The sequence below is a fragment of the Girardinichthys multiradiatus genome, chromosome 21 (assembly GCF_021462225.1).
Source record: "Girardinichthys multiradiatus isolate DD_20200921_A chromosome 21, DD_fGirMul_XY1, whole genome shotgun sequence".
Lineage (NCBI taxonomy): Eukaryota > Metazoa > Chordata > Actinopteri > Cyprinodontiformes > Goodeidae > Girardinichthys > Girardinichthys multiradiatus.
Genome location: NC_061813.1, coordinates 31,023,735 through 31,037,262, shown reverse-complemented (window position 1 = coordinate 31,037,262; position 13,528 = coordinate 31,023,735). Strand labels below are relative to the sequence as shown.

At 41.1% G+C, this 13,528-nt stretch overlaps 1 protein-coding gene across 1 annotated transcript in view; it reads right to left on the bottom strand.

The window, feature by feature from the left end:
* The window catches only part of gli3 (GLI family zinc finger 3), a 133,966-nt gene that overhangs the window by 80,979 nt on the left and 39,459 nt on the right, over positions 1-13,528 (bottom strand). The window contains exon 3 of the mRNA XM_047349586.1: positions 2,743-2,988. Coding sequence (XP_047205542.1) covers positions 2,743-2,988 — 246 coding nt within the window. The remainder of the gene's footprint in view (positions 1-2,742; positions 2,989-13,528) is intronic.

The window sequence follows — 13,528 nt, the reverse complement described above, 5'->3', positions numbered from 1 at the left end:
TAGTAACACAACAAAAATTGAAACTGTAGTGTAGTGGAAATTTGAACATGTCCTTTGGTAAAAATGTTAACGTGTCTCCCATTTAAAAAAATTAAATGAGACAGAGCCCGTTCTAATTCAGGTTAGCTTTAAATCTACCTGCAAATAGGCACAAATGGGGTTTTAAATAATATTTTAAATTGATGCATTAAACCACAGAGGATGATGTTAAAGACAGTGATGTATGAACAGTAGAGGTGGACAATCCAGGTCTAGAAAGTAAAAACCCTGTACAGAGATTACTTCAAACCGTATACATTTCCATCTCAACAATATAGACAGGGATGTATCATTGGTTAAGTGAACAGGATGAAGGAAAACTAGGCAGCGTTTTTACTTTCTGGACCTGGATTGTCCACCTGATTGTGAATATCTCTCACAAGCGCTCACTGTTGTTACTGACACATTAGCTGGCATGGCAAATAAGAAGTTTGATTTTCAATTCTTCTTCCTTTCAGTATTCTTTTCTTTAAACATATTGATTTATAAAATTTTAAGTTCTGTGACTGGTTGCCATTGACATTTATATTCTGCCTCCTACTGTTGCATCAATCTATGATTTATAATTAATGCTACTACTTTTTTTGTTTTTTAGCTATTAAAAGTATTCATGGTACAGTGTTTCTCCCTCATTGAAGGGAGTGATGGAGATAGTGCTCACTATTCATTCCGTTTCCTCTGTTACTCTAACGCTTTTTACCCATAAAAGGTACTCCTAGTTGAGTGATCATGTTTAGCTGAGTCTTTTTTCTCAATGGAGCCAGTGGCGGAGCTATTGCTGTCATTAACTCTGCGGCTTCTTTGTTAATTTCTTTGTATTTCCCATAGAAAGTACGACTTCCTCAGTTCTTCCATGTATGTTCTTCGCCAGCTTTTCGCCAGACGGTCATTGTAGATGGCCACTCACACACCTGGTTCTGTTGGATGGATTGCTTCCTTTCCACATATGCTTGCTTTAGAATGAGGGATTGCTGCAAAGTCAACGACCTCAGTGAAATCAACTCAGCTTCCTTAGGTAGATAGCTTTTTACCAAGTGGCAATAAATGGTCAGCTCAATTAGGTATTTAGATTTAAATCTCACTATATAATTGGATTGTACTGGAATTAAACAAACTGATTTAAAATGAATAAAGACCAAACTGGATTTGAATTTAACTTGTTTGTCTTGTAAAGTGACTCAAGATCATGGTTTTTTATTTAGAATTAATAAGAATGAGTTAAAGATTAGGCCCTGACACAGCACTGCAACTGCAATCACTATAAAATGGTCTCCATGGTAGCTACACAGCATGCTGAAAACCAGCAGGCTTTGAAAAGGGTACATGACTTGAATCAAGATAAAGCTGGCAATTGAGGTATCTCAAAACTTTCAAACTGTTAAATGAAAAGTAGATATGAAGAAAAGTGGGCATTTTCTTGAATTTAAATAGATAAAACTGGTAAAACACCTCACATTTTTGCTTTAGAAGAAGAATATCTATGTGCAGAACACCAAAAGCTTATTAGAAGGCAACTTGATGCTCTGTCCTGCTTCATCAAGCCCCTCAAATTCAGTCACAAAGAAATTCTCTTGAAGTTCCACGGCCCTTTTGACTTTTCATGCTGCTTTTGAACTCTCCATTTCAGGCTGTGACTTTTCCGCATGACCCCAAGCTTTGGAGTGACCTCCACCTACCCCCTCCATCTCCCTCCCTGCGCCTGCAGCAGTCTGGAACCACCAGAGCTCCTTCACACATACCCACACACGTTCATAAAATGAGAAGTGGCAGTGTTGCTGAGTTAGGTCAGGATGTAATGTGCAGTAATGTTCTGCCCTCGAGGCTCCTGTCCAAAGCACCATCGCCTGGTTTTAAGTAACCTTTCCCTTAAAGAGGCACCTTGGTGGCTCTACTCTCCAGCACCCAACCTTAAGGGAGAACAAGCTAATGAAGTGGCTAAATAAATAGTTACAGTACCAGGCTGGGGTTCGGTAGAGTTTTCATTACTGCCAGTGCTTTAAAATTTTCCTGTTCAACTCTGTCTGGCCCAATCCGAGGACAAAATAACCAAACTAAACAAGCAATCACATCAAATCTTTGTCTTAAGGCTACAGTGGCTGCCAAATTAACCTCCTAATCATCCCCTTAAAGCATCTCTCCCCCCTGCTTTCTTTTCCAGTGTGTACACACAGCTTTGCTTTTAACTAACTACAACTGTTTATCTCACCTTTGCTTCAAATTATCTGAACCATCTCAATTGAACCACAGCTCTCACCTTCCTACTCCAGGGCTTCGTCTCCTTCCCCTTCTCTCACATAGCCTCTCAGAGAGTCCCAGAGAAAGAGGAAGAGGCAGAGTAGTGGGGGTGCTGAAGTTTGACTCGGCACTGCTTTGGGGCTTTGAAGTGTGCGTTGATGAGAGAAAGTGGAGTACTGTGTTCAGACAGGCCCCTAATGAGGGAATTAAGAAGCTACGCCAGCCCGTTCCCCATACTAACTTCCCAGGCACCAAACAAGACAAGTGAGCGTGCACGTGTTCGCAAGTGTGGGTCTGTGCAAGTCTAAGAGAAGGGCTAATCTGTCAGACTTAATCAAGTATCTAACAGTCGTGCCTTTCACCTACAGTAAGGAGGCAAAGCTACCCTCAGCATTTAGAGCACGACAAATGCGCCCTTGAGCTGTGAAGTTTCTTAAGTTCTCAACTTTTGTGGGCCTGTGGACTTACGGTAGTGCGAGTCTAGGTAGCCATTACGGGGGTCCATGGCAAACAGTGTGCCCCTGTAGGGCAGGGCATGGTCAGAGAGATGGGGAAGGGAGCCATGCAGCTCCTTCTTGAGAAGGGACGGGCGTTCTTCAGTGGAGGTGGAGGGTTCCTCGTTCACAGTTCTGTCGAGGGTGCCTGGCGTCTGGGCCTGGGAGCTGATGGCATTGCGCCTCTCGCGGTGGTACGGTGTGCCCGAACTCTCGTCTTCTGCCAGGATAAAAAAACAGAAGGGGAGAGGGAGAAATTCAGATGTTAAAGACAGAGATTTTCTATGAAAACGTTCAGACAGAGGACTAAAGCAAGTAAAGTCAGAAACAGAAGGTTATTTTCACATCTGTCAAGGTTAACCAGTCAAATCTGAGAGCTGGGCACATCCAAACTTTTCAGTTTTACATTTGGAAATGTGCCTACCGAAAGGGTAAATTTGCTGTTTTTAGAAGCACACTCTAAATAAGGAGGTGGGCATTTTAAGCTGTAACAGCAGCCCTCTCACCCTCAGTTCTCAACAAAATGTTTTATTGTCTAAGGAGAGAAAAAAGAGAGACATGAAGTCTTTGAAAGATCTTCAGCATGCCGTGTAATCGGGATAAAGGTGAAGCAGAGCTCAAGGCCCAAACTCCACTGAAAAGACGTGGTATTTGACCCTTGGCATGGCCTCTGAACTGATGTGCACGAAGGTCGGCTAACCTCCTGGTATTAGCATTGGGTCCCTTCTGTAGATTGATACTTTCTCTACAAGTGGCAAGACATGTCTGGGACTCTTTATTATTTCAATTTAAAGAATATAAATTTACAAGGAGCCTGTTTTTAAAGCAGGTTAACTTTAATACCAATTTTTTAAATACTCATTATTCACCACAAACAGTTGCTTCAATGCAGTTGCTACCAAGATACTCTAAATTTGGCTGCAACATGACAACAGATGAAAACCAAGAAAACAAAGAAAAACAACAAAAGAAAACCAAATTGTACTAACCTCTCAGGATAAGGGTACTTTTTTCTGCTTTTTACCACAAACTTTCTGTTTTGTCAAGTTCTTGGACTTCAGGAATGCAAAGTTATTTAATTTATCTTGAATTAAGGACTTACTGTATATGATATGTGTTATTCCTTGCTTCTCGGCAGAAATATCCTGTTGTATTAAATGTGTTTTTAACAGTATTAAGATTTTTGTAAATGGCCTCTTTTTTATTGCTATATTTTGTCATTTGGCCAAAACTTGTAAATTCCACATGCATTTTCTAAAATCCTCAAAAAATAATATATAATACGTTAAACTATAGGAGACAATTGAGGATTTTTATGATTAACTTTAACTTTGTTGAAAAAATAAATAAATAACCTGCCTTAAAATACAGATGGGTGTTTAAAAAGCAGGTTCTGCAAGAACAATAACATGAACAAACAGTAAAGGTCATTTAGTGAAAACTTTATACTTTATTTTTTCCCCTAAACCAAATTCATTAGCTTTAACTTTTGGTAAATACGCCACATGTTTAGCCCTTGTTTTAAGTTGAAATTAGTTCTTCATTAAGGATGCTGGTCATCGGTGAACCTCGGCTTTCTTCTTCCAACATGAATGTCCCTCACTGAGAACCTGGCAAACCGCCCCTCCACTGGCGCCAGAGGTTCTGTAGTATTAGCAGCCCCCCGACCCCCCAATCCACTGCAACCCAACAGCAATCCAACTGCCAATTAGAAACAGGGCAGAGGGCCAGATTAAAGAGCGCCACCTTAAGCGCTGCAGAGGGTTACCACTTCACAGGAAAAAAAAGAGAAGCAATCAGAAAAGACTAGAGAATGAGATTGAAAGAGGCAATGAGAGAGCAGGAGGAGCAGCTCGAGGGGTCCTGCTTTTTATTCCCCTCACTCTCCCACATCCATTACCTGCGTCCGGGGCCAGCCGTGCCCTGGCGCAGCCCTGGCAGCGGATTCAAGGATTCCTAATGCGGAACTGACAGCCGGAGAGAGGCAAGTCACTCTCATCCGCGGGAAATGACAGTGTCAGTTATGATATAAGTATTTAATCCTATACTGCACAGCCAGTGATCTTATTAAGGGGAATAATGCAAGTTATACGGTTAAAGCTGGATTAATAGGTCTGCACTAGCAAAGCGCAATATTAACATAAAGGGATTTTGGAATTGGGTTCATCTCCCGACATGGATTGAGGAAGTCGACTGTAAACTGCGAAGGAGATGCGAGAGCGTGCATGTAGCTGTGTGCAGCTCCTGCTGTGTACTCTCAGCTCTACATGTAGAAAATATACAATTACAACTGAGAAAGTACACTGGCTACATATTTATTAGCTTGTTTTTGTATTTATTTTAAACTGATATTTGATGTTTCATAGGATGTTTAGATGTTGTGCCCTAAACTACCAGAAAACTACAGGAGTTACAGTTTAACTGCTTAGTTCACAGGAAGGCTTTACAATTTGCTATTTAAATTTTTCCTGGTTACTTGCAACTTTCTTGTTTTTCAGTAGTGACCCCCACTGCTTTTCAAACATAACAAGTGAGGTCAAGCGGCAAACAGTTCAATCCCAGCACTGTCACAGTCCACCCCCACGGAGGAGGAGGGTTCATCATTCTACCATATACAACCTTCAGGGGCTTCATTACAGCAGTTCATAGGACCTTAAATGGTTAAACAAACACTCACACACAGCACAAGGGGCAATTAACTCCTTGACGTCTTGGTACAACAGACCTGTTCTCGTGCAGGGATTTCTCTGGTGTGCTGCTTCTGTTTGCTGGAGGAAACCTTTTGTACCAGTATAACATGTTGAGAATTTGTGAAAAATGAAGATGCACCAACAAAAATCCAACCTTTGTTCAACCACTGAACGCACCACACCTTTCAAAATACTACAGCCTACAATATAAAGGTTGTTACTATCGAGGGAGGAAAACTCAAAGTTTTCACTGTCAGTGTGATGTTTAAAAATGAAGATGAAGAACAAAAGTAGCAAGAAACTTTTTAAAAAGAAAATGTCTAATCTGGTGAGGCATGTTGGCTGTTCATTCAGAATGCTACAACAGAGAGCTTCACAACATCAGTAGATACCAAGAAGGCTGGACACATTCAGACAAAGTTGCTGTGTTTCAAACTTTTGAGCTTTTAACTTTCGCTATGGAATATATTAAACATAGGTACGACCTGACAAAAGGTTGTATTGACCCAGAGCCGACAGAAAGGTGCAGGCTTCTGCTGTTTGACCATGAGTACCACATGTCTAGAAATGCTGCACAAATTAAAATGTATTTCCACAAATCCAATTAAAAATGTGCAAATAAAACAGATGCAATCCCAATCAATCTGAGTCAAGACAGGACCTAATTTGTGTCTGATTCTAGACTGCAGTCTGCCATTTGCTAACCTCTGTTGTTGAGAAAACTGATGTTAACAGTTTGTAATGCCAAGTGCACTTACTGTGCACGGAGTGTGTGTACGGAGGACTAAATAATGCTAAAAATGGTTTAAACTGTCAGCTCCTGTTCCCTCACACACAGTGTGACATCACCTCTGCTGACAAAATGAGTAATTAATGGCCGCTCATGGAATGACGGCTATAATGAACACTGTTAAATATTTCTTAAAGAGATATTAAAGCTGGCTAAAATCGAAATCAGCGATTAAAAGCATTACAAAAACCAGAGATCAGAAATCAGACTCATACCTGTGACTGGCTCATATCTATTTAAAAACTAAGCTGATGAAGACACAAACGGGTGCAACTTTTATAAAGTTCAAGCTTGCAACCTTTTTCAACTTTGACCATCTGCCCAACAGGTCCTTCCCTTTTCCCCTCCTTCACTTTAGATTCTTCTTTTATTTCCTCATTTTCCCATGGTTGCCGCATCCAGTCCTCTACCAGTTTGCAGGTCTATTCAGCACATAACACAAAAGCAGCAGGCCGGTCCTCTGTGGACCAGAGGAAAGCATGCCTTTAAAAAAAAAAAAAAAACAGTAAAAAAAATAACGATCCCGCTCTCTCTCTATGGTGATTGAATTTCTTAACATCTTTTCAAAAAGCGCTTAAATGCCTGGAGGCGAGAGGAAGAAACAAGCTAATGGTGGATGGGGAGCACTGAACAAATTTCAGAGCCCTTTCCTGCTCGCGTTTGAGGTTGAAAGCGAGCTCTTGCCTTTCAACTTTCAAAGTCCTCCTTCCTCCCGCAGTGTCACTGAAGGATTTGAAAAGAAGGTAATTGTGCTCACTGCCGTCCTGATCAGAGCACACGCCCCAGCTCTAGTATTTCAGCAGCTTTCTTTGCCACTATAATGGTACCTGGTACTTCATTCCTGCATTCTTTCTCCCTTACGACTCTTTCTCCTCTCCCTCTAACCCTCCACAAATGCACTCTCTGTTGCTCTCACTCACTTGGTTTCTATCATTCTTTCACTCCCAGCAGGCCACTCATTAAACCCTAAAACCGAGGTCTCTCCCCTTTTCCCCCCTCATCTACAGTCTCTATTGCAAGATTCTGTTTCAAATACCTTTCGAGAAAACTCAGTGCATTGCCTTTAATAGGGGACAGTATGGAAGAGTCCGTGGGTGCAATGACAAAATGAAATTTTGAAAGAGATAATGAGATCTGGAGTGGGGCCAATGCCTCAAAGAGTTGGGCTCCAGGATAAGAGGAGCTAAAGTTAAAGAGTGACCAGCCAATTTAGAGAGATCAGAAGTGAAACAAAACCCCCTTCCTTGTTTTGAAGGAATCTTCTAGAGGCATAGGTTAAGAAGAAGGATTGCTTCTCCTCATCCTCCAGATGACAAACTGTTCTTAACGTTCAAGTCTAGCCTTCCAGTGTAGGAATTACATTTTTCAGAGGTATACAAGGGGCCATTGCATGCTACAATCTCCCCAAAAGCCTTTCTCTGGGACAAAGTCAGACATAATCAGAGTTCAACCTTCTAACTTTTAGAAGTACCATGGCACAAACATGTTTTGGCTAAGAGAGCACACAGAGAAAAAGGTGGAGGATATGCGGTGAAATCACAAAACACTTATTCAAAGCTCTTCTCTTCCTGTCCAATAATCTCTTGCTCCTTTTTCTTCCTTTCTCTTGCAAATCAACTCCAGGGAAAGACTCAAGACTCCCCCAATCAACAATAAGAGGGGGAAGAAAAATTCCAGCAGCTGGCTAGAGTTTAATAAGAGCACCTCTCCAAGCAGCTTAGGCTTTACGTACCTGATTCACCAGCTCTGGCAGGGCCGCTGAAGACAGACGGAATCATTCACGATTAGTGCGGGCTGATATAAGAGGCACTGTACCAAACCAACAACAACTGGCAAGAGGGGGGATTAGTGCAATTGTGTGAGGTATTTTTCCTGATCAACTACTCGGCCGATTAGCTCAGTATTACAAGAAGGTTGCTGCCGTTTTTACAACAGAGTTCAGGTATGCATTATTTGGAGGTTACAGAGTTTTGAGGGTACTTCTTGTATCTCCCTAAAAACGGGGACTTCCAAGCAACCTCTTGAGAAACCAACCCAAACTTAACCCAGACAGAGATCACTGTAATGATATTCAAGGACAGAGTAGTTATTAATCCGTAAAACTCTCTGCTATAGCTACATCTTTGGAGAACACTAACTTTGCACTAATGTTGGACTCAGGCTTTTACCAATCAATGTATGAGTGATGTTTGCCAAAATTGTAGAAAGACATAAGTAAGGTCTCTCTCCTGGTTAGCAGTCTTTTGGCAGCTGCTGATTTCCCGCACAGTATTCACAAATGCCCTCCTCAATATTCATCCAGGCAAATTTGACGACTCCCACATCTCAATTTGGCTCTCAGTAGCCCAAGTCCCCAACCCCTTCCTCCACAACCCACTATCCCCGCCTGTTCTTTCTGCTGCCGGGGGTCTTCAGGGATGCACCCAGAGCACAGCATCTCGCAGCACCAGCCTCGAGCCCCTGGGGCGGGGGAGGAGCTAAATCAAAGTCTGCTTGACTCCTTTGCATTCACTCACCTCAAATCAGCCTCACAGCGGGGTTGTGTCTATCCAAAGCCCCCGCCTGCCCCCTCATTGCCCTTCATTCACCCATTAGGGACACAGGCCCACCATAGAGCAGCCCGAAACCCCATGACCATTTCATCAGGGCCACATTGTGAGGGAGCAATGAGCATTGCAGTGAGAGGGCTAAAAGCCTCGACTTGAAAATATGCCTTTCTTTCTTTTTTGACCAGTTATAGTTACAGCTTTCAAGGTTTTGCAACTCAAAGGGCATCTTGGCCTGCGTTCTTTGACAAAGAGATGTATTTGATCAAAGCTTCAAGGAAGAAGATGCCATTTAGAGCTCTGATTGACTGCATTAGCAGTTCTGCAGAAGGTCACAAGCCAGCTGTCATAAGTCGTTCACCTATATTGTCCACTGTAACAATGTAAACTGATTGCTTGCAAGATATTCGAGTGGCATAGTGGGTCTCTTTAAGGTCATTCCGGGCAGTGCACCGATGAGACTAGAGCGGGCCAGCTTTCTGCTGGACCTCAGCACTGGAATCCCGCTTCTGAAACCAAAGCAATTCAGACCAAGTCTGTGGCACTCAGATTAGGAAGGCCTCGCCAAGAGAAAAGGATATCCAGCCAAGGCAAAGTGAACTAGAGCCAACAGTTAGGTCTAGAAAAAATATTCAAATTTCAGTCACAGCAAATGTGATGCAAAACATTTTGGACTTCCGTTCTGTCAGTGTGGAGGGATATAACCTTTGAAAAGTTCTGAATCAATCTGAATCTTCTGTAAGAACAGGATCATTAACTTGTGTTTTCATTCCGAATTATACACTAATGCTATGGCAATAAACTGAGACACAAATTCCCCCATTAGGATGGTTTGCCCGCACTTAGTGGGAGCTGGATAATTAGACACTTCAAAGGCACCTGCCCACTATCCCAGAGGGGGCAGGAATCACCGCCCCTCGCCCCGTTTAAAAGCATGTTAACTCGTATCTGAGGCTAGCAGGCTAATTTAACTTTTGACATTTGATATCTGAGGAATGAGAGGGATCAGCCATTTAGCTGGAACAGGATTACCCTCCCATGCACCACCTCCCCCTCCTCCTCCTTTTCCCTCCCCATCAACTCCAAACTCCCACCACCCCCCAACCAGTCAGGCCGGATTCATTAATTTTCCTGCTGCTAAGCACTTTATCAATGACTGGTAAGTCCGAAGTGGACTCTCTCTCAGCCTTCCACAGTGATTAAGCCTGTGGATATTCAGATCTGTCTGAGCAACTTATTGCCTGTTCTGTTGCTGCTGATTGCTTCTCACACCTGTTAGTGAAGCTCTATAAACTGTGGTGAAAATTAAGTGAGGGAGTGATTTAGGAGTCATTTAGGCTAAGTTTTAAAATAGTGTTCCACTCTAAAAACAGCTTTTCTTTCTTCCAAGATGTTATCTGATTGTAGCTAGTAGAGAGAAAGATCTTGGCTAAACTTCTGTTACATGTGTCGCAAGAAGGTTATTTAGTGTAAATCCATACTCGTTTCCAACAGAAGCCATCAGCCAAACATACAGTGCCTTGCAAAACAGTACATAGCTTGACACTTGAACCTTTCCAGAGTTTGACACTACAATCGCAATGTTCATTGTATTACTTTGGGAATTTATATGATAGACCAAAGCAGCATAGGGCATACTTGAAAAGTGTGGTGTTCATTTGTATAACTCCAAATGAAGTCAGTACCTTTTATAACCACCATTTCCTTTTGGGGTATGTCTTTATCAGTGTTGTACATCTAGAGACCTTACTTCTTTGCAAAATAGGACAGGCTAAGTCAGATTGTATGGAGAGTATATCTGTGAGCATGAATATAGGACAAATAACATAAATATACTTTGACTTAAACCATGGCTGTATGCTTCGGGTCATTATCATTAGGCTAGCTTTCACCCAAGTTTCAAGTCTTTTGTAGCCTGTGACAAGTTTTACCCCAGTATTGCTGCATCCATCTCCACATCAACTCTAACCAGCTTCCCTGACCCTCATGAAGAAAAGCATCCCCATAATGCTGCCACAACACATAGCACTTTGCATGTTGGCCAAAAAATGTAATTTCTCATCTGACCAGAGCACCTCCTTCCAAAGTTTTGCTATGTCCCCTAAATGGCTTTCAGCAAAGTGCGAATGGGCTTTCTAATGTATTTCTTTCAAGAAGGGCTTTTCTTCTCGCCACTCTTCTATAAATGCCAGCTTTCTTCAGTCTGTGACTAATAGCTGTCATGTTGACCAACTTTCCCACCTGAGCTGTTGTTCTTTCCAGCTCCTCTAGAGTTACCCTAGGCCTTTTGGCTGCTTCTCTGATTGACGCTCTCCTTGCCCAGTGTAGCAATTTATGTGGATGGCCATTTCTTGCTAGGTTTTCTGTTGTCATTGTTGGATGGCAGATTGAACTGTAGTCTGACAATTACATACAGGTGGACTTCTGAAGGCAAGTGGTTGCAACTAATGTTATTTAGGGGCATCAGAGTAAAAGGGGCTGAATACATATGCAAGCCACACTCTTCAGATTTTTATTTGTAAAAACAATTTTAAGCCATGTATCATTTTCCTTTCATTTCACAATTGTGATAAACAATTGCATAAATCCAAATAAAACAAAATAAACTGTTTTTAAAAAATGACAAAATGGCACTCCATCTGAAGAGATTAGAACTAACTTAACAATAAATTGGGGGCTAAAATCCATAAAATATCTTGGGGTAACAATAACGAAAAAACTAATCTCTATAATTAATTTTCATATTCAACAGGATTTAAGTAGATGGACTGCCCTTAAATTAGATCTAAATTCAAGAATTTCAGTTATAAAAATGAACATCCTCCTTCTTTAATATATTTTTTCCAGGCTCTTCCAGTTAAGATCCCACTAGAGAGATTTAAATACTGGGATAAGATTATCTCTAGATTTATCTGGAATAGCAAAAGGCCAAGAATAAAATACTCAACATTGCAGTTATCCAGGGAACAGGGTGGGGTGGCACTCCCTCATTTGCGCGGCACAACTACGACCTGTGATTAAATGGTGTGACCAAAGCTACTGGGCCAAGTGGAAAGGTATTGAAAGGGCAATGGATGGTATCCCACTCCAAAAATTTCTTGGGGATGATAAACTTAGAAAGACACAACAGCACCAATTAGATCCAATAACCTCTTATACCCTGGATATTTGTTTTGAAAAGACAAAACATCACAGACTAGGAAAGGAACTTGGGATATTACGTTGGGTCACATATGATAATGATTTTATACCAGGCAACATTGATCAAGGATTTAAAACCTGGAAAGACAGAGGAATAACTACTATCTGTACTATAATTAAAGAGGGTACGATGATGAGCTTCAAATATCAACTGGAGAAGACTGACTTTTTACGATATCTGCAAGTCAGAGATTATTTCCTGAGAGAAATACATAGCCCACAAACATTAGATGGTTTACTTAGATGTGTGAATAAAACTTACAAAGGGATAACATTCAAGGAAATAACCTCACTATATAAAATATTTAGAGAAAATTCACTAGCATCAACAATATATCTAAAAATTAACTGGGAAAAAGAAAAAAACTTGGAAATACTATCCCACGAGTGGCGGGATATATGTATAAATCAGAACACGACAACAAACTCCAGACTCTGGTGAAAGTTTGGGTGGAAGAATCTTACGAAATTTTTATTACACCCAAGATAAGGAGTAAACACGCCAGATCTCATCTCCCGTGTTGGAGAATGTGTAGAACCATAGAAGCAAACCATACACATGTATTCTGGGAGTGTCAAAGATTAGACCCGTTTTGGAGAAATGTGAATAATACAATTGAAAGAATTTGTGGATACCCAATACCTAAAGATTTTAAAACAATGTGTCTTGGAAGTATGGGAAAATATGTTTTGAAGGAAGATGTGAAGATTTTATTAATTGCTTGCAAAAAAGTCATAACAAGGAACTGGTACCAGATCTCTGTTCCATCGATACAACAATGGCTGAATATTGTTAAGAAAATCTATGTGATGGTGCGAATGACCTTCATTCTCAGACTACAAGAAGACATCTTTATGAATAAATGGGAAAAATGGACACTATATAACACCATAGAAGACTTAAGGAACTCTAACACCACTATTAAAGAACCCTTATAGATTCTAGACACTTGCAACCAAGATGTTTGTTTCCTGTTTTAGTATATATTCAGTTCTCTTCATGGATACCGTGCAAGAGGCCTTTGTAAAGCATACTACTCTGTAAAACGTCTGATTTATTTTTACATGACCACTGAAACTTAAATAAAAATTAAAGTGAAAAAAAAAAGACAAAATGTGAACTATTTCAAAGGGCATGAACACCTTTGCAGGGAACTGTATTTAAGCACACCCAGTGATCTTTGACCTATCACAGGTAGAGAGTTTTGGAGTCACCTCACACCTATAAACCTACTTTGGTCTCAGTTATTGTCTTCTGCTGAATGTCTACATTACAGGTTGAATCGAGGGCTGCACATGAGTGTGACGGATCTGGGTTAAACGAACAGCATGCCCGGAGCTTTGATCCTGCAGCTGGTAACACTTACAGTTTCTAACCCGTCACATTCGGACATAAGGCCTTTTTTACCAGAGAGCATGACAATTGGAATTCCAAACTACAAGCCAAATGCCATAAAAATAACAGAATCCAACTGACTCCTTCATTCTCTTCCCACAGTAAGGGGTTGTTCAGGCCATATATTAGGTTACCTA